Genomic DNA, 21,418 nt, shown 5'->3' with positions numbered 1-21,418 from the left:
AATTTGTAATGGTTTTATTGGTTATAGTGGGACTTGTATTGGTTTTAATGGAAACTGTGATGGTGCCTGCTGGTCTCTGCTGGTAATTGGTTGCCTTCTATTGGTGGCTTGTTAAAACCACTAAATCCTAATGGAATATGTTCCAAAACACACTACAGAAAACCATTTTTTAAATAGTTTTAATGGTTAAAAGTTGATAATTTGTAATGTTTGTAGTGGTATTTGTAGTGGAAGCCATTAGAACACCTGTAATTGTTCAAATTCAGTTAAAAGCTAAAAGTTAAACTTCTAGCCTGCACGTTTTACTAGATGTAAATCCATTCTGCAGAATTTGACCTCAAATTCAATTGGGAAACTGCTGGTTAATGTCTGCCTGGCCCTGCTTATACTTACGAGCTGTCTGTGTTCACTATGAACTTTGAAGCAGGAGTAAAACTTACAGGTGTTGGCCCTGATGTGAATCCTTCTAACGCTGTGAAAATCTACACTACCCTTAGATATGCAGGTTTCTGGGATTTCTCCTTCCCGCCTCTGTCTAAGGTTGTCAAAATAAAGTGTAAATTATCTTCTGTGACAGCATGGTTTGAATTGGCAGGGGTTTATATGGACATGAGCTCAGCAGATTACCAGGCCTGTCTGCATTGGCTCTTGTTTCTTTTCAGAATGCAGGTATTCTGAGTGTATTTGTGTGTGTTTATCAGGCTCTACCAGGTGAAAATGGAGAAAGAGCAGTTCCAGACTGAGATCAGAGACCTGCAGGACCAGCTCTCAGAGATGCACGACGAGCTGGATGGAGCCAAACAATCTCAAACAGACAGCACAGACAAACAGGCCATGATGGAGGTATAGCGTTAATACTTTATTCAGCAGACAATCCTTAAAATGGATTATGGTCTCAAAAATATTAAGCAGAATAACTGTTTTGAACATTGATGATAATAAGAATTGAATATCTGGAATCTGAGGGTGCAAAACAAAAAAAATATTGAGAAAATCACCTTTAAAGTTGTCCAGATGAAGTTCTTAGCAATGCATATAACAAAACAAAAGTTTTGATATATTTACAGTAGGAAATGTACAAAATATCTTAATGGAACATGATCAGATTTCTTTCAATATCATACTGATTCTGAACTTTTGAACTTCTATTGAGGCACATCAAATATTTTTGGAAAGCTGTATATTTCCTATGCAAATTCTACTCTTTGGTAATCTGTAGTATAACAGATCCAGCTTTGCATATTCAAAAAGCCAGACTTCAAACTCATGGCAGAACCTTCTAACATTATACTCTCCTACTGTCTCTAGGACTTTATGCAGCTGAAGCTAGACCTCCAGGAGCTGCTTCTAGCCAAAGAGGACCAGGAGGAGCTGCTGAGGAGGCGTGAGAGGGAGCTGACCGCTCTCAAAGGAGCTCTAAAAGAGGAGGTGGCAACTCACGATCAGGAGGTGGATAAACTTCGGGAGCAGTATGAAAAGGAGATCCGTAAGCTGCAAACGGCTGTGGAAGAAGCCAAACAGGTGATTTTATATCTTTTTGCTGTGCCTTTTTACGCTTTTAACCAAAACAACTCCCAAATAAATCAGCGACAACAGAGGTTTGTATGATGTTAGAAACCATGTAAACATTTCCTGATCCCATTCCCTCTCTATCTCCCTGCCATTTCCTGTCCTCACTGAAAGTGCCATGTAACAAAGGAAATGGGAGGTTTAAAGTATTTTTATTCAGATATAGCATGCAAGCATAGATGTTAAGACACACATTTACTATTTTTCAAATTACAGTTGAGGCCAAAAGTTTACACCCCCCTTTCAGAATCATTAAAAATGTTAATTATTTTAGCAAAATAAGAGGGATCATACAAAATGCACGTTATTGTTTATTTAGTACTGACCTGAATAAGATATTTCACATAAAAGATGTTTACATAAAGTCCAAAAGAGAAAATAATAGATGAATTTATAAAAATGACCTAGTTCAAAAGTTTACATAGACGTGATTATTAAAACTGTGTTACCTGAATGATCCACAGCTGAGCTGCTTTGTTTAGTGATAGTTGTTCATGAGTCCCTTGTTTGTCCTGAACAACTTCCCACTGTTCTTCAGAAAAATCCTTCAGGTTCCACAAATTCTTTTTGTTTTTTTTTTTGTTTTTTTCCGGCTCTTAATGCATCGTGCATTTTGGTAAAATAATTAACATTTTTAATCATTCTGAAAGGGGAGTGTAAACTTTTGACCTCAAGTGTATACATTCTGAATATCACAATATTAAAATGAAAATGAGCCATGGTTTTACTACAAATAAAAAAAAAAACATGGTTATTGTAGTTCCCTGGTGAAAAAAACACATGCTGGTAGGTATGTTTTGATGCTGGTTAGGTATGTTTTGATGCTGGTTTAAGCTGGTCCTTTGCTGGTTTATGCTGGTCCTTAGCTGGTTTATGCTGGACCAGCATAAGCCAGCTAAGAACCAGCTTAAACCAGCATTAAAACATACCTAACCAGCATCCCAGCATCAAAACATACCTACCAGCATATGCTGGTTTTTTTCACCAGGGCTAAACCATGGTAACCACAAATTGAGCATGGTATAGGTGTCCACAGGTGGGTGGAACTCCTTTAGCTTGCCTCTTAGCTCACTTCCTTTTTGCAACAAAGGAAATTCCTGTCCAGAGGAGGCCATTGTTGTCTTGGTTTAGATGTATTTTAAAAGGGTAAACAGACAAAGTGTTTAATCTTGGTCAGGTGCCACAGTAAACCTGGTGCAGAGCTCATTGTGCTTATTTTCGAAATAGCTGCACTAACGGATGTCTGGGGAATAGTGGCTGGTTTTATCCTTGGATCTTTGAGAAGTGGCCAAAGAGACAGATTATGGACACTGGCAACCAAGCCATGAGGCTCAACGGGTCTTACCGTGCGCCTCTTCTTTATGGTGTTAGTGTTGATAGGAAGGCCCCATGTGGAGGAACACTGAAGGGTGAAGCGCTAAATGGAGTTTAGCGCTGCTTAATTGCAGTGGCAGGCCGTCACTAATCTAATGAGGCTCTGATGGGGTGGTTAGCTGGTCTCTCTGTCTCTTTCTTTGAAAATGAATGATGGGTTTGTTTCATATGCAAATAGCTGGGGGAATTGCACATGGTCAATAAGTGGGTCACTGTGCAGACAAGGGGTCTTGCAGATGACACAATGGGGGGAGGTCTGTACAAAAAGGTTAGTTTGATTTGTTTGCCTTTGTTATTTTCCCATGAGGTATTCTCCAAAGTTTGCATTTTTAGTTTAGACTACTGATCCCAGGTTTCCTAGTGTATCTTTTGTGGATATTTCTACATGGCTTTTGTTACCAGCAATGTAGAAAATGTTGGTGGTCAGTACAGCTCTGTCAATACATAAAGGTATTGCTCTGAGCTAATAGCAGGAGGGAAAAGAGAAAGGGAAGTGGGGGGTCACAGTGTCCCCCTCTCAGCAAGAGATTCCTGATTCTCAACGGTTAGGCGTCCTTGTGAAGGGATTCTCTCCCTGCTCCAATAGCTTTCTGTTTTTTTTATTCCTAACTGGATTCTTTTATAAAAACCAGACCCTCACTATTATGACTAAGATTAGTTATGGACCGTTATATCAGCCAATTATTTCCATTTTGAGACTTCCATTCGTCAACATGTCCACTTAGTGGATTCAAAATTTTTACTTCTGCCGTATTCGTTTCAAAGTCTATAATGGCAGTTTTGCGAATGGATGAGTTTTTTTTTTTTTTTTTTTTTTTTTGTTTGTTTGTTTGTTTTTTTTGTTTTTTTAATTATTGTGATTAAATGTGTTTAATAATTTCAGCTTTTGTCAATAAATTTGTTTTATATCTCTAGGTTTTCAATTAAACGCTCACATGAATGATAGATATAAAATAATTTAATTAGCAGTTGTATTGCTAGTTATTAAATAAAAATGTGCATTGACTGATTTAAAAAAAAATTTACAATCCTATGCATAATGAATATTTTATTTCACCAGAGTATCTAGTTGATGAGCTAATTTTGACTTCGAACACATATTATTCCTGACTGCTGAATTGGTACCAGAAACAAAAACTTTTAAAGGGCTAGTTCACCCAAAAATGAAAATTCTGTCATTATTTACTCTTCATCATGTCGTTCCAAACCTGTAAGACCTTCATTCATCTTCAGAACACAAATTAAGATGTTTTTGATAGTTTTTGATCCTGTATATACAGCAACGCAACTGATACGTTCAAGACCCGGAAAGGTAGTAAGGACATTGTACTGTTTAATATTTTGTATCAGTGATGCATTTTTATTTTCTGGATTATTTGATGTATTGAAAGTTCAAAACATCATTTAGTTTTTTAAAATTAGTCTTTTAAAATTATATATAAAAAATGAAATTTTACTGTCACATTTGATCAGTTTAGTAAGGAAGTTTTCGCTACTGCATAAAAAATAAAAAAGGTAATTTTTTCTTTTCTCACAATTCTTACCATTTTCTCAGAATTGTGAGACATAAATCTGTGTTATAAAGTGGCAATTCTGAGAAGTAAAGTTTCACAATTCTGCCTTTTTTTTCTGAAAATTCAGACTTTTTTTCTCAGAATTGTGAGATATAAACTCGCAATTGCAAGTTAAAAAGTCCAAATTTGAGGTGAAAAAAAAGACTGATATGTTCTCAGAATTGTGAGTTTGTATATTACAATTCTGAATTAATAACTTGTAATTGTATGTTATAAAGTCAGAATTGCGAGATATAAACTTGTAATTCTGAAAAAAGTCACAGTTGCGAGATACAAACTTGCAATTCTTAGAAAGTCAGAATTGTGAGTTTATATCTTGCAAGTCTGACTTTTATAACTCGCAATTGCATGTTTATATCTCATAATTCTGACTTTATTTCTCAGAATTGCGAGTTTATATCTCACAATTTTGAAAAAAATTGCAAGATGTAAACTGTCAGAATTGTGAGAGAAAAAAAGTCGCTTTTTTGTTTTGTTTTCTTTTTCATTCAGTGGCAGAAACAGACTTCCATAATTTAATCTGTCCTTGGTAAATAAAAGCATTAATTTTTAAAAAAGTATAGTGTAGTGTAATGTAGTGCAAATTATGAAGGTGATTGTAAAAAATGTCACTGTTGTCTCCAGGTTACCTTGCAGCCACTCGTATCAGACAACCACTACTGAAAATCCAAAACGGGTCATGCACTGGTTGCTGGTATCAGGACATGTCTTTGGTGTATTTGAGCGCAGCGGCGTTGCTGTGCTGTATTTGTTTGTTTTGTGGGTTGTGGCTGATATAGAGCACTAACTGTCTTCTTGGGGCTGTTTGGGGAGCCGACGGTCTCACAGGACGTGGTGTGTTTCCTCAGGTAATGATAGCAAACCGTTCCAGCCTGCTATGTGGTGATTCAGCTGGATGCCTGAGTGGGAAGAGGGGAAGTGTAGGAGGAGATAGAGGGATATGTAACATTGGGAAAAAAAGAACAAAAACAGTGAAGAACAGCCATATGAAAGCAAATACGAGCTTCAAAGAGATTACGTGCATCTACATCTCACCCTTCAGCCTAAGTCGGCACCCTGCAGCATCTTGATGGACAGTGACAATGATTATAAGCGATTACTGTGACAGTTCATAGTCTACATATAAACAGCAACCCTCATGCGTGACGCACGCTTTGCGTGTAAGTAGGCCATGGCGGGGTCCTCACTACAGGCTGAACTCACTCCAGCACTGGCCTGGATTCTTCTGCCATTGTTCTCACTGTCCCACAGAGCCAAAGTCCCCTGCTGTCAGATGAAGTGTAGCGTCCTGGAACCCTACAAACCCCCCCACCATGAGCTCAGCAGAGGGGGTCCGACCCTCTGAGTTCCCGCCTTTGAGATTAAACACAGAAGCACAAAGCTAAGGATTTTGCCCCGGCTCCAATTGAGTCCAAACGTCTTGGCTGTGGTTTTAAAGATGAGAGAGAGAGGCACATGATGGCAGTTCTATCTGTAATGTTCGTTGAAGGTAGTGGCATGTCTTTGTGTATAGAAAACAAGTGATAAGTCAGTTTACGTTACAATCACACCCATCCTCTTGGCACCAACTGTATGTCTAAATTGTTTATAACGGGTGTTTTGAATTTGGCTTTTATTAAGGAGGTGCCTGGGAAAGTTATCTGCCCAACCTGCTTCTTATTCAAGTGTCATAGTTACATAGTGAAGGAGTTGTTTTGTTTATTTACACAACAGTTCAAAGGTTTATGGTCAGTAAGATTTTTTTTTTTGGAATGTCTTTGAAAGAAATCTCTTCTGCTCACCAAGGTTGCATTTATAAACTATAATAAAACAGTAATATTGTTAAATATTAGTACAATTTAAAATAACTGTTTTCTTTTTTAATATTTTTTAAAATGTAACCTATTTCTGAAGAGTCATAGGTGTAATTTATGGGTGGGACATGTCCCCACCACTTTTTGCCAGCGTCGATATTGTCCCAATCACTTTTTTGAAACTCGAGGCATATCTCGAGGCATAGATGTACACTACCAGTCAAAGATTTTTATTGTTTTTTTAAAGAAGTCTCTTCTGCTCACCAAGCCTGCATTTATTTGATCCAAAATACAGCAGAATCAGTTATATTGTGAAATATTTTAACTATTTAAAATAACTGCTTTCTTTTTGAATATATTTTAAAATGTAATTTATTTCTTTGATCAAAGCTGAATTTTCAGCATCATTACTCAGTGTCACATGATCCTTCAGAAATTTTATTATTATTATTATTATTATTATTATCATTATCAATATTTAAAACAGTTGAGTATTTTTTTTTCCCCAAGATTCTTTGATAAATAGAAAGATTGAAAGATCAGCATTTATCTGAAATACATTTTTTTAACAAAAACATTTTTGAGAAAAAAAGTTTTTGGAGAAATTAATGCTTGTATTTAGCAAGGATGCTTTAAATTGATCAAAAGTGATGATAAAAGCATTTTTAATGTTATACAAAAGATTTCTATTTCAGATTTCTATTTCAGTTCTTCTGAAATTTCTATTCATCAAAAAACCTGAAAAAAATCTTCTTGGCTGTTTTCAACATAACATCTGTAATAAATATTTTTCAGAATATTAAAATGATTTCTGAAGGATCATGTGACTGGAGTAATGATGCTAAAAAATCAGCTTTGAAATCACAGGAATAAATTACATTTTAAAACCATATTCAAATAGAAAACAGTTCTTTTAAATAGTAAAAATATTTCAAAATTTTACTGTTTTTGCTGTACTTTGGATCAAATGCAGGCTTGGGGAGCAGAAGAGACTTCTTTGAAAACATTAATAATCTTACTGTTCAAAAACCTTTGACCGGTAACGTGCCTAATGCAGATGAATCATGACATTTCTGTTATATAAGCTGTGATGTGGCGCTGGAATCTGTTGTTTTTAATATCCCGCTGAATGTTCGGTACAATGTCATTAATGACTTGAACAATCCCCCTGTTTTCACACATGAACGCTTCAGTCTATCACTTCGTTTTTACGGGGACTATCTGTTCATTTCAGTTAAATCACAAAATAAAATACACACAAACTCTTGATATACGATCACTTAACATCTTTGATTTTAAATAGGGACAAAAAAAATTATACAAGGACGAATTTGATTTTTTTTTTATATCAGTGTATTTATTCACTGACGTGAAGAGTATCGGGCCTAATAATATGTTTTATTATGGTACATGTAAGAATGAAACTATCATGTAAAAACCACACACACACACTCCTGTTCCACCCGCTTTTTAAGTTCCACGACTCTGAAGAGTACATGGAAACTGAAGGAAGCCCTGTGAGATGTTATCTGGAAATGCCACATCCGCCATGTTTGGATTATTATGTAACCCATGACATCTGCTGTGTCACCATTTCCAAGTTTTTACGAATACAACAAGTTTTCTCTATGGCTTCATGGGGAGTTTTGGCAGTAGTTTGGAAATCGGCATATTTAGATATGGTGCAGGTGTAAACAAATCCCAAAAAGTGTTGTGATCTGATCACCAGAAATGCATGTGATTGCATTTGTAGTGTAATGTGTCCTAATGCGTCCCGCCACCTACTTGCCTAACACTTAATCGTTTCACCAAAACAAAGGTTTTAAACTTTGAAGTGTACGGCTCTACAACATTTGGGAAAGACGTGCACAAGATTTCATTTGCTCTTTTTGAAATCTACAGCATATGCATCTTAAACAGAAAAAGTTTTCTTCTCTCCTTCCCTGAAGGACGAGAGGAGGTTCTTGCAGACGTCTTATGCAGCTGGAAAGAAGCCAGTGCTTTTCAAGCAGCACTTTTTCATTTTCCACTTTTAAGCACCTCTCACCCGTCTTTAGTATTTCGTCCTGCTTCGGCACATTTGTGTCTATGTGCTCTTTGTTTAGAAGCAAAGCAATTGTAACATATACCACCAGGATGCAGAAACAGACCCCGTGTTGTTTGGAGCTAGAGTGAAGCTCGAGTCTTTGGTGTTACTGTGGTATTCAAAGGCTGAACACTTTGTGCTTGGCTGATAAAGTTTCAAGTACCTTGGATGACCTGTCGCTTATGTTTCTGTGGCTGTGTATTCTTATCTTTCGGTCGAGTCACACTGCTTTTATTGAGAAAAGCGCCTGGCATGTAAACAGAGGTCACATTGAAAACTTGACCATAGGAATAGATGACTAATTGGTCTTGGCTCTCACGGTGAAATCACAAGTTTGGTTGTTTTTGCTGAGGTAAAAAAAAAGAGCTGAATTTTGAACACAAGGAAAGCAGGATTTCCTGTAATTTTGCACATTGTGAATATAATGTGGATGAAATCACTGCTTATACATGCTGAGGTGCAAGTTAAGTATCAATGCAGTAATCATCTCGGAAAAATCCACTTCAGCTATGTGGTTACAGAACAATGAAACATTGTACAGAGTTATGGTTTATTGTAACAATATTTTGATACATGATGCATTCATGAAGGTCATTGTGTTTTATTGGGAAATACCTTAACTGTTTTTTGTTAGAAGGTCTGTAAATATTATTGGTATACAATGCCAGTAGACAAATATCAAGGACCTTTTTCCAATTTTTACTTATTTAACCTTTAATTAATTAATTAATTTATTTATTTACAGTTGAGGTCAAAAGTTTACATCCCCCTTTCAGAATCTGCAAGTTTAGAGATCGTTGTTCATGAGTCCCTTGTTTGTCCAGTTAAACTGTGCCCGCTGTTCTTCAGAAAAATCCTTCAGGTCCCACAAATTCCTTGGTTTTACAGCATTTTGTCTATTTGAACCCTTTCCAACGAGTGTATGATTTTGAGATCCATCTTTTCACACTGAGGACAACTAAGGGACTCATTTGCAACTATTACAGAAAGTCCAAAAGCTCACTGATGCTGCAGATGAAAAAAAAAAAACATGCATTAAGCCGGGGGGTGAAAGCTTTTTGAATTTGAAGATCAGGGTAAATTTAACTTATTTTGTCTTCTGGGAAACATGTAACTGTCTTTAGTAGTGTCTGAAGGGCAAAGCTAAAAAAAAAAAAAGAGATTTAGGCAAAATAAGAAAAATGTACACATCCTCATTCTGTTCAAAAGTTTTCGCCCCTGGCGCTTAATGCATCGTGTTTTCTTCTGGAGCATCAGAGAGTGTTTGAACCTTCTGTAAGAGTTGCATATGAGTCCCTCAACTGTCCTCAGTGTGAAAAGATGGATCTCTAAATCATAGTCATTGTTGGAAAGAGTTCAAATACACAAAAATGCTGTAAAACCAAAGAATTGTGGGACCTGAAGGATTTTTCTGAAGAACAGCTGACAGTTTAACTGTTCAGGAAAAACAAGAGACTCTGAACAACTATCACTAAACAAAAAAAAAAAAAAATGCAGCGGTGGATCATTCAGGTAACACAGTATTAAAAATCAAGCACATGTAAACTTTAGAACTGGGTCATGAAAATTCAACTATTATTTTCTGTATGTAAACATCTTTTATGTGAAATATCTTATTCAGGTCAGTACTAAATGAACAATAACATGCATTTTGTATGAGCCCTCTTATTTAGGTAAAATAATTAACATTTAACAGATTCTGAAAGGGGGGTGTAAACTTTTGACATCAACTGTATTGAGTTATAGTATATAGCTATAATTAAATTAATTGCTAGTGTGAGAGAAATGAGACTGCCTCCAGAGCAGTATACCATTGTGGTTGACCTGTGATTAAATTTTGCATTGCTTTCTGCATGGCTTTAAGATTATGTTGTACCCCCTCAGATTAAGAATTTGACATGTAAACCTGAATGATTTTAGAATGGATTATAGAGGTTTAGCTCTATGGAAAAACTGATGCATGTGAAGGAGAAAATCACTGTGAATTGGAGATGGCTTTAGGCAGGTTTATTTGTTTCTCTGATGGTTTAGGCAATAAACAAAGTATTGAGGACACTCCGTGTGTCCTTGTTAGGAGTTCATGAACCGTTTGTGATTCTCCTACCATTGTTATTCTTAAGCTTTTTAAACATTCTCACAATGCTAGTTAATGCCCAACTATACATAAACAGCCCGAGCAGGCAATTCAGAGCACACTGCTTTCTCAAATCTCTCTGAGTCTTTGTAATGCCTCGGTCAAGAAAAGAAGCACAGAAACATTTGTCCGCTCTGCCCCTTTCCTTTCTCTCTCTTTCTGTTCTTCAAAGACCTGACTGCGGGAACTGGGGCATGGAGGGAAAGAGAATGTGTGAACGTTCGTTAAATACAAACAAGAGTTTCATCAGTTTCCCCAGTGCAACAGTTTCTCAGTCCTGTAGTTTATCAGTGCCTCGCTCCAAGTAAAGGGAAAAGGATATTGCGACTATTAAACCATGGAAACCTTCTCTGAAGGACACAGACATCACGATAAGCCGCCTCACGTGACGCTGCAGCTTTTCTGAAGACAAAAAGCAGTGATATTTACAATTTTAAAAGGTCATTCCTTACTAAACATCGTCAACCTTTGTTATCTTCTGCAGTTTTGCAAGCATATGTTAGGTACATATTAGCGAGGCACCACCTGTAATTTAGGGGTGGTGGTATGTCGTAACAAATGTTTGGGTTTGTTGTGGGGCTGTTGGCCATGGTTATTTTGGGTGGTGTTGTGGTTAATGAGTAAAGCATTGCTGACCATTGAGTGCAGCAGAGAGAGAGAGAGGGAGAGATTCATAGAGGGGCTTCAGGACTTTGAACTCTAAGCAGGACTGACATAAATCCAACCCAGTCTGCTAATGAGTCACTGCTGTGTTCTGGAATGTTCTAGGAATGACTTTACATTAACACACACACACACAGAGTTGTGTGTCATTGTCCGGATGTTCGTTGATCACAGGGTTTGTAGTTCCACTCCATCAGGGCACAGGTATTTCAGACACGGTCTAAACAGTCTTACCTGTAACCTATAATCCTTTGAATTTTGTCGGAAACGGCGACTACAAATAGCATTTAACAGACAGAGCAGATTTTGCTCAGTAGTAGCTTTTTGTTTAGATATAATTTGAGGATTGTCTTTGTCCACAGTTGCTAACAGTGGATGGTTAAACCAGTTAGGCAACATTCCCTCATGCATAGCAAACGATCTACCTGCTCATCCGGTTCTGGGGCCATCCGTGTTGTGTGTAATCTTTGAGCTGTCATCAACAGGATAAAGAGTCCTTCGTTGCATGACAGCATCACTTTTTGTTGGCTAAAAACCTCACAAGGAGTTCTGTACGTGTTGTTTTAGGTGTCTGTGTCCTGGACTGTCTAAATAGCAGGATGAGTTTGGAATGACACAATGTACGTACAGAAGCGCTACAGGACAGTCTCGCTTATTCATAAAAGTTGGCGAAGAAGAACGACAAGCGCTCTGTAGTACTGGCTGAGCAAAAGCCCAAAGCAGACAAAGAGGCAGCCACCAACAGAGCACAGCCTAATTAAGGAATTTGCGCACGTTCTGAGACTGCTGCTGAAGCCGTAAGTCGTCAAAAGGCTTAAGGAATCAGGAAACCGTATAATGTGTTAGGTTGAGTCATTGAGAAACTGAAGGAGACATGCTTAGCTGACTCTAAATGGACTGCGCTAATAAATCGTACTGGGTCGTTCAGTTTAACCTCACCACTGTTGCCTCTGATTCACTGCATTTATATTGGCCCACATAATTTCAGGAGGTGTCAGAGGTCAGAGGCCTGTTGTCCCACACTCACTTTTCCATTAGGCACGTCGTTGTAGGAGTTCATTGATGTGTACTTCAACTCCAGCACTGCAGTCTAAATTTTAACTTTAAACCAGCTTCTACAATTCAAAAATTCACTAGTAGGTGAACTGAGAACTATATATAAATATTTATAACTGTCTAAGGTAACTGTATTTTGCATTATTTTCGTAAATACACTACCAGTCAAAAGTTTTTGAACAGTAAGATTTATTTATTTTATTTTATTTTTTTTAAAGTCTCTTCTGCTCACCAAGCCTGCGTTTATTTGATCCAAAGTACATCAAAAACAGTCACATTTTGTTTGCTTTTTTCCTATTTAAAAAAAAATAAACAATTATTTGAATACATTTTAAAATGTAATTTATTCCTGTTTTCAAAGATGAATTTTTAGCATCGTAGCATCATTACTCCTGTCACATGATCCTTCAGAAATCATTCTAATACTATGATTTGCTGCTCCAAAACATTAATTAGTTTTATTATGTTAAAAATGTTTTTTTTTTCAGGTTTCTTTGATGAATAGAAAGTTTAGAGCATTTATCTGAAATAAATGTGATCCCCCTTGAGGATCGTGAATGATGCTGAATATTCAGCTTTGATCACAGGAATAAATTACATTTTAAAATATATTAAAATAGAAAACAGCTATTTTAAATAGTTAAAATTTTAAAATTGTACTGTTTTTGCTGTACTTTGGATCAAATGTATCTGAGGACAAGAGACCTATTTAGAAATATTAAAAATCTAACTGTTCAAAAACTTTTGACTGGTAGTGCATATTTTGCCCCATGAAAGTTTTTTTTTTTTTTTTTTTTTTTTTTTTTTTGATGTTTTTTTTTCCTCATATTTTCATTCTGATGGTGTAATGCAGGAATTTAAAAGATTTTTAATAAAAGATTTATATTTTAAATTAATTCTGTTATTTTGAACTTTCTTATTATCAAAGGCTTCAGAAAAATAGATCCTGAATATCAACCACTTCATACTGATGATAATAATAAGAAATGTTTCTTGAACCAAATCAGCAAATTAGAATGATTTCTGAAGGATCATGTGACACTTAAGACTAAAGTCACAGAGAAAAATTTAAATTAAGATTGGAAAGGTTATTTAAAATTGTAATTATATTCCACAGTATAACTTTTTTTTCTATGTTTTTAATCAAATAAATGTAGCCTTGGTGAGCATAAGAGACTTTGAAAACATTACGAAAATTTGACAAGACATTTTCTTGAGAATAGGTCTATTGTTATAGTTCAGTGGGATCCAGTGTTTGGATGCTTAACTGCCATTTTTATTTCACCACAAAGCTAGTTTTGCCTGTATATAGTGTTCATTTTGTAGCCTGACTGAAACTGTGTGTTTTTAAGATAATTTTAATTGTATGTAACATTGTGTTTTTCTGTTTTGTCGTCTCTCTCTAGAACAATGTAACAGCCAGTAAGGAGAAGGAGGAAGTGGAGGCGGCACGGAAGGCATCTGAGGGCCAGGCAGGCCGTCTGTCTCAGGAGGTGGAGAGACTGCGCAAGAGGGCACAAGAGCTGGAGAATGAGGTTGCCAAACTCAACCGCATCATTGATGAAGCCAAGCTGCAGGAGAGCAGGCTGGGGGAGCGAGCTGTCCGTCTGGAGGTACCTTCAGCCCTCTTTTTGTTTGTGTGAAAAAGAAACACACTTATGTTTGTACTCACAACCCCTGAGACAAAGGATACATGAACCTTCATGTGCTGAGATTTTCTGTCACTTATTTTACATTCTGATGATTACATCAACATGAGGCTGTTTCCCCAGACAAAGATTAAGATTGTTTTGTCTTAAATTCCATCAGCACTGAATTCTCATTAACTCCTTCACTTTAGTCTGGGGAAAAGGCTTAACCTGTGTCTAGAAATCCAGACACAGAGATGTAAAACATCTGTAATGTGTTTATGACTAGAAAGAGAAAAGGCAGTTGGAGGAGTCTCTCGCTGAGGTCCGGGAACAGGAAGAGGAAATGACCCGTGCAAACCGGGCTCTTAGCACTCGCCTAGAGGATGTGCAGGTGAGACCTGGGAAACCCAACTTTAGCTGGAGCAAGACAGCAAGAAATCATGTTTGGTGGAGTTGAGAATTTGTTGCTTGTGTGCACTACCATTCAAAAGTTTGGGGTCAGAATGCTATAATTTTGAAAGAAGTCTCATGCTCACCAAAGGCTGCATTTAGTTGAAGTCAAAAGTTGACATTCACCTTGCAGAATCTGCAAAATGTTAATTATTTTACAAAATAATTAAGATGGATCATACAAAATGCATGTTATGTTTTATTTAGTACTGACCTGAATAAGATATTTCACATAAAAGGCAAGTGGTAGTTGTTCAAGAATCCTTTGTCTTAAACTGCCTGCTGTTCTTCAGATCCCACAAATTCTTTTTTTTCCAGCATTTTTGTGTATTTGAATCCTTTCCAACAATGACTGTATGATTTTGAGATCCATCTTTTCACACTGAGGACAAACTGAGGGACTCATATGCGACTATTACAGAAGGTTCAAACGCTCACTGATGCTCCAGAAGGAAACACAATGAATTAAGAGCCAGGGGGTGAAAACTTTTGAACAGAATGAAGATGTGTACATTTTTCTTATTTTGGCTAAATATAATATTTTTTTCAATTAGTACTGCCCTTCAGAAGCTACAGAAGATTGTCCCAGAGGACAAAATAAGTTAAATTCACACTGATCTTCAAATTCAAAAAGTTTTCACCCCCTGGCTCTTTTCCTGGAGAGCATCAGTGACTGTTTCAATCTTCTGTAATAGTTGCATACGAGTCCCTCAGTTGTCCTCAGTGTGAAAAGATGGATCTCAAAATCATACAGACATTGTTGGGAAGGGTTCAAATACACAAAAATACTGAAAAAACAAAAAATGATTTATTTAAATAAGATTTGATGATTTTTTTTTTTTTTTTTTTTTTTTTGAAGGATTTTTGTAACCGTATAAAAGCCTTAACTGTCGCTTAAATCTGTTCTTAATAAATAAAAGTATTTAAATAATATTTGACCATAACTTTTGAATGGTGATCTCTGTGTCTAAATTAGATGCGGAACAGTCAAATTCTTAAATAATAATGTTTTTTTTTTTTACACCTTCAGGTGATGTTTCATTTAGGTCACACGTCTTAAAACTATAATTTGAAGCAGCTTTACTATTTCAATAATTGGCCTAAAGGAAGTCATGTCTTACTGTGTTAAATTATACTTTCCCATCCATAGAGAAACTTGACCAAAATGACTCAAGAGCACCATGAGCTGCAGGAGCGACTAAAGGAAGAAAAGAATCAGAAAGAACAGTTTAAAAACACCAAGAATGAGATTGAAGATGAGAGGAGGCTGCTGGACCGAACTGTGGAAAAACTGCAACGGGAGGTGAGAACGAGCAGTGATAATATGCTTTTTTTTAATCATGTTAAGCTTAAGTTTTCTTTCATTGCATGCTTTTGAATTCACAGAGAAACACAACATAATTTGTGTCACAGAAACCTGGGCTGAATCTGATAAATAACTGAAGAATTGGCAAGGTTTTTTTTCACCCCTTTGTCCTACTGGTTTTTCAGTATCTGTTTCTGTCTGTATAGATGTATGAGATAGTGGAGGCGTCTCAGAGCTCAACTCAGGAGCTGCAGGAGCAGATAGACATGTATAAGGAGAAGAACCGAAGGGAAATGACAGAGCTGCAGAAACAGCTCAGAGAGGGAGGACTGGAGCTGGAGAAATCACGTCTTACCGCCAAGACCCTTCAGGAGGAGGTAGGTGGAGGAGAGCCGTCATATCAACAAAAGTCTACAAAACTCGCCAACCTATCAAACAAATCATTTCTAAATCCTGAAGTTCACAAATTTGACTAGACTAAGAACCAGCTGGTCTGAACTGCATCTGCTTTATTAAGGCCCATTCACACCAAGAATGATACCTATAAAGATAACTGTAACCATAACCTTGTAAGCATCCACATCAAAAGTTTTGAACAGTAAGATTTTTCAAAGAAGTCTCTTCTGCTCACCAAGTCTGCATTTATTTGATCCAAAATACAGCAAAAGCAGTAATATTGTGAAATATTTTTGCTATTTAAAATAACTGCTTTCTATTTGAATATATTTTTTTTTAAATCCTGTGATCAAAGTTACATTTTCAGCATCAGTACTTCAGTCTTCAGTGTCACATGATCCTTTAGAAATTTGATGTTAAAGAAACATTTATTATTATTATTATTATTATTATCAATATTTAAACCTGTTGAGTAGATTTTTTTTTTCAGGATGCTTTGATAAATAGAAAGATCCAAAGTTCAGCATTTATCTAAAATAAAAAGCTTTTGTAACATTATACATTATTCCAATCAAAAGCTTGGAGTATACTTTTCTGAGAAAGAAATTAATACTTTTATTTAGCAAGGATGATTTAAATTTATCAAAAGTGATGATAGACTTATAATGTTACAAAGGATTTCTGTTTCAGATAAATGCTATTCTTCAGAACTTTCTATTCATCAAAGAAACCTGAAAAAAATATTGTTATTATTTCAACATATTAATAATAATAATAATAATAATAAATAATAATAAATGTATTTTTGAGCAGCAAATCAAAATATTAGAATGATTTCTGAAGGATGTGACTGGAGTATTGATTCTAAAAAATCAGCTTTGAAATCACAAGAATAAATTACTTTTTAAAATGTATCAAATAGAAAACTGTTATTTTAAATAGTACAAATATTTCAACATTTTTCTGTTTTTGCTGTATTTTGGATCAAGTAAATGCAGGATTGGTGAGCAGTAGTTAGGCACACGCTACAGAATGCTTCAAATACTTAACTATGGTATTTGTAGTAAAACTGTACAAATGGTAATCACTTTTACCGCTTTTAGTAAAAACACTACAATATTTTACTACAATATTATAAATCTGTGGGTAATTTTCATAAGGGTAGTGGTTAGCATGTTCATTTACCTAGGTACTTAAAAAAAATAAAATAAAGCGCTACAAAACACGTGAATACATCCAAAATTGTGATATTACCATGGTAGCTGTCCAGAAAAGTTCCATTATGCAGTTTGTTTAACTGGGAATACAGATAGGAAAATCACATTTTATTGAGAGAATCGTTTGAAGTTTACTTGCATTTGAAAGTGAAATACAGAGAAACCTGTCAGTGTTCAAGCCCTTATCCTCCAAGTTTATGCTTTATTTATCCAACAGCACAAAAAACCATGTAAATATGGGAAGTGTATTTAGCCAAAGTGAAGCTTGCATTTCTTAAACAGACATACTATGTGTTTCTGAAGAAACACACAAGATGGCTAGAGATCTCTTTCAATGTAAACTCCGCCAAATGCCACGTTAAACATTATTTGCATTACTTCCATGTTATTCAGCTGATCTCTTTCTCTGTGGAGATGAATATCACCATATCAGCGCTCTCAGTGTTAAATAAACCTCTGGAATGTTCCTCGCCGCCATTAATCATCGGCCGACATTCTTTTGGCAGATCAGATTTTTCAATCACTTGAGCTCTTATTCGCAGTCTCTGTCTAACCCTTCAGTTTATATACTCAACAACCCCAAGTGGGACTGACCTTTGACCTCTGCTGTTATGCGGTTTAACCCTGTCACCACTGTGGCATTTGAAGAATGTTATTGTTTGATATGGGAATCAGGCATTATTGGTCAGCCCTGTGAATGAGGTCCTGTGGAATAGTGGGGACGGGACCCATCCCCCCCCAATCTCATTAACACTTTATGAGCTGAGAACAACAGTGTAATCTGGCCTGCATTCAGCGCTCACTGACTGACTGTAATTCTGTACGGCTGCCTATGAAATATCTGTTCATGAGCGGAGAATGGAACAGGGTGTCAGGAAGAAAGATACAAAGAAAAACAAACCGTAAAAAGAAGAAAAGAGATGGAACAGCGAGACATCCTCCTCTGTACAGCTGTGTGTGGAGGAAGAGAAGGATGCTATGTTCCTGTGGGGAGTGTTGGGTCTGAGCGATGACCTGCTGACACCTCATCCTCCCAGAATTCTATCTTACACATGTTCTCCTCTCTGACACACTCTCCTCATACAGATCATGACCTCACTCACACAGCTGTTTCCTCTGGAGCGATACACCTCTGCTGCTCTCTTCTATAAAAACCAAATAACACCCATGTATGCTCATCACATGCAGTATACACATTTAGCATTATTTTCTGAATATTTGTTATCTAGTTTCTTCTGTAAAATTACGTTAAGGCCAAAATTATTTGTTCGTTTTGAAGTGTGTTCAGGAGTTACTCTTGACAAAGGCAGCATCTTGTGGCTGAAAATGTAACTGCAGGAACAGGCCAGCAAAGTGTTCAATTCATGTTCAAGAGAGAAATTAATTTTACACTTGTAGCACAGCATGAATATCATAGTACAAATTAAAAGGTAATGATGTTTAGAGCGACAAAATTCAATGGCAGATGTTTTAAATCATGCATAAAATGATGAAAATATTCATATATCACGCCGCTTGTCCTCTATAGGGTTCCAGGACAGTGAAGACATTTCTAATGTTACAAAAGATTTCTATTTCAAATAAATGCTGTTCTTTTAAACCTTCTGTTCGTCAAAAAATCCTGAAAAAGGTTTCCACAAAAATATTAAGCAACACAGCTGTTTTTAGCATTGTTGTTTGAGCAACAAATTAGCATACTGGAATGATTTCTGAAGGATCATGTGACACTGAAGACTGGAGTAACGATGCTGAAAATTCAGCTTTGCCTCACAGGAATTAATTACATTTTAAATATAATAATAAAACAGTTACTTTAAATTGTAATAATATTTTAAAATATTACAATTTTTACTGTATTTTGATCAAACAAATACAGCCTTGGTGAGCATAAGAGACTGCTTTCAAAAATCTTAAAAAATCTTTCCAACCCCAGTTTTTTTAACATTAGTCTTTTCACCACTTCTGTATGTTTATTTGTTAATTTAATCATGCTTTCAGTTTCCAATAAGAGTGTTGTCTGGTCTGTTTAACACATTTTTACCAAATCAGAATACACTAACAGAATTTTTGCAGTGTTTTCTCCAAATGTGAAAATGTGAAAAATATATCATCCAACTGGATGTAAAAGTGTTCTCAGAGACAAAAATGTGACTGTGTGTTTCAGCTGGTTCGTGTGCAGGAGGATCTACGGCAGTGTCAGAAAGACAGAGATGAAGCGCTGCAGAGAGTGAAGGACTTGGAGCATAAGGTTTTTGAACTGGAGGTCGAGACCGAGACCAAAGCCCATTCAAACGACAAAACCAGACAAGTCAAACTCATGGAGGTACAGCACTAATAAAGACATGTCTTCTTTTTACTGTCATGTTGTAATGTATATTTGTTCTAAAGCTTGTTTTTTATCTATCAACAGGATCGTCTGTCTACGGTACAGATGGAGCTGGAGGAGGAGAGACAGAGTGGAGACTTGCTTTTGGAGAGAATAGAAAGAGGAAGAGAACAGGTGAGATCCTTTTGACACACTCACATTTTATTAATATATTACCATAATCAATAGTGAAATCATTAAAACTATAAAATAACACATGGAATGGGAATTATGATATGAACATAATTATTTTACAGTGATGGTTCACCCACAAATGAAAATTCTGTCATTAATTACTTACTCTCATGCCGCTCCATACCCTAACTCCTTCATCTTGAGAACACAAAGTAAGATATTTTTGATAAAATCGAGAGCTTTCTGAAACTGCATAAACAGCAATGCAACTGAATGTTTGAGGCCCAGAAAGCTAGTAAGGACATTGTTAAAATAGTCCATGTGATATCAGTGGTTCAACCATAATTTTATGAAGCTTCAAAAATACTTTCTGTACTCAAAGAAATGCGCTACCTGATCTCATGACAAAATATGTACACCGTTATGATTACAGCTCCATATGTTTAGTTTTCCAGATGTTACAAACTTGCTCGGTAGCTCAGCTGACAGTGAATTGAATTTATGATGCAGAATCCTTGAGTACAAATCCTGTAAAAACCATGACTCGCAATGAAAAAGCTGATGAAAGATCGAGAAACAAGCTAAAATGGCATGCTTGCATTTCTGTTTTTATGTCAGATTCGCTTTTGTTCATACTATCAGGTAGGTTTAGGTGTAATGCAGATGGTACGTTGTTTTAAAACGTCACAGAGCATTAGAGTCACAGCGCCACTCAACGGACATTTCAAGTCAGAACTGCGTGACACGTACAAAACCAATGTCACATAAAACATACCATATGTACGTTCATCTGTTCCCGGAAAAAACAACCAACGCTCTTTTAGCGGCACTCAGTGGACATTTCATTCGTCATGAAATCAGCTTGGAAATGAAAGACAATTGAAGAATTGGTGAATTAAGGTGTAATTTTTGTATTCTTTGTACACAAAAAATATTCTCGTAGCATCGTAAATTTACAGTTAAACCACTGATGTCACATGGACTATTTTAATGATGTCCTTACTACCTTTCTAGATCTTGAGCATGGTAGTAACATTGCTGTCTATGCAGGGTCAGAAAACTATCAGATTTCATCAAAAATATCTTAATTTGTGTTCCAAAGATGTATGGCCTACAAGTTTTTACATTTACATTAAAACTAAATGAATCCACAATTTTCAAATCATGTCATGTATTTTTAAGACGTCCTTCTCCATGAGTACTTTGTTACCAGCCACACACACTTTTTCATTCTTGGTGAAATACAAGTGATGGAATTAAACCTGAACGCTTGATCCACTGTTGGGTTCTTTAAAAAAAAAAAAAAAGTTGCACTCTAGATTCAGAGTTAATTCACACCAGAGCAAGAGAAAGATGGAGTGTGAGAGGGAGTGCATTGTAAAAGGAGCTTGCGTAATCGTTCTCTTTGGCAGCCTGCCTCTTGGTGAAAGAGTGCCTGTCCGAATTTCAGGCATCAATTAAGCGCTTTCTCTAAAGCTCCACTTCGGCCAAAATATGCAAGCAGCCAGGCATCTCGAGATGGCCAGTGGCAAAGGTTACTCCTAAAGCATTTTAGCGAAACATCCAGAATCGCCCAAGCAGAGGTTTAAAGCAAGAGGCTGGAGAGAATTCTTCCTTCCTGGACAATAATTCCAGTAAAGGGAAACATTTTGCAATCTCAGGCACAGAT

General features: G+C 36.3%; 1 protein-coding gene across 1 annotated transcript in view; it reads left to right on the top strand.

The window, feature by feature from the left end:
- Positions 1-21,418, top strand: part of cgnl1 (cingulin-like 1) — a 35,823-nt gene that overhangs the window by 8,074 nt on the left and 6,331 nt on the right. The window contains exons 7-14 of the mRNA XM_051114861.1: positions 702-843; positions 1,309-1,521; positions 13,656-13,862; positions 14,167-14,271; positions 15,481-15,633; positions 15,843-16,013; positions 19,414-19,572; positions 19,660-19,749. Of these exons, the coding sequence (XP_050970818.1) occupies positions 702-843; positions 1,309-1,521; positions 13,656-13,862; positions 14,167-14,271; positions 15,481-15,633; positions 15,843-16,013; positions 19,414-19,572; positions 19,660-19,749 (1,240 nt within the window). The remainder of the gene's footprint in view (positions 1-701; positions 844-1,308; positions 1,522-13,655; positions 13,863-14,166; positions 14,272-15,480; positions 15,634-15,842; positions 16,014-19,413; positions 19,573-19,659; positions 19,750-21,418) is intronic.

Source organism: Labeo rohita, chromosome 7 (assembly GCF_022985175.1).
Source record: "Labeo rohita strain BAU-BD-2019 chromosome 7, IGBB_LRoh.1.0, whole genome shotgun sequence".
NCBI lineage: Eukaryota > Metazoa > Chordata > Actinopteri > Cypriniformes > Cyprinidae > Labeo > Labeo rohita.
The sequence above is the reverse complement of the archived record's forward strand: the minus strand, read 5'-3'. Positions and strand labels throughout refer to the sequence as shown.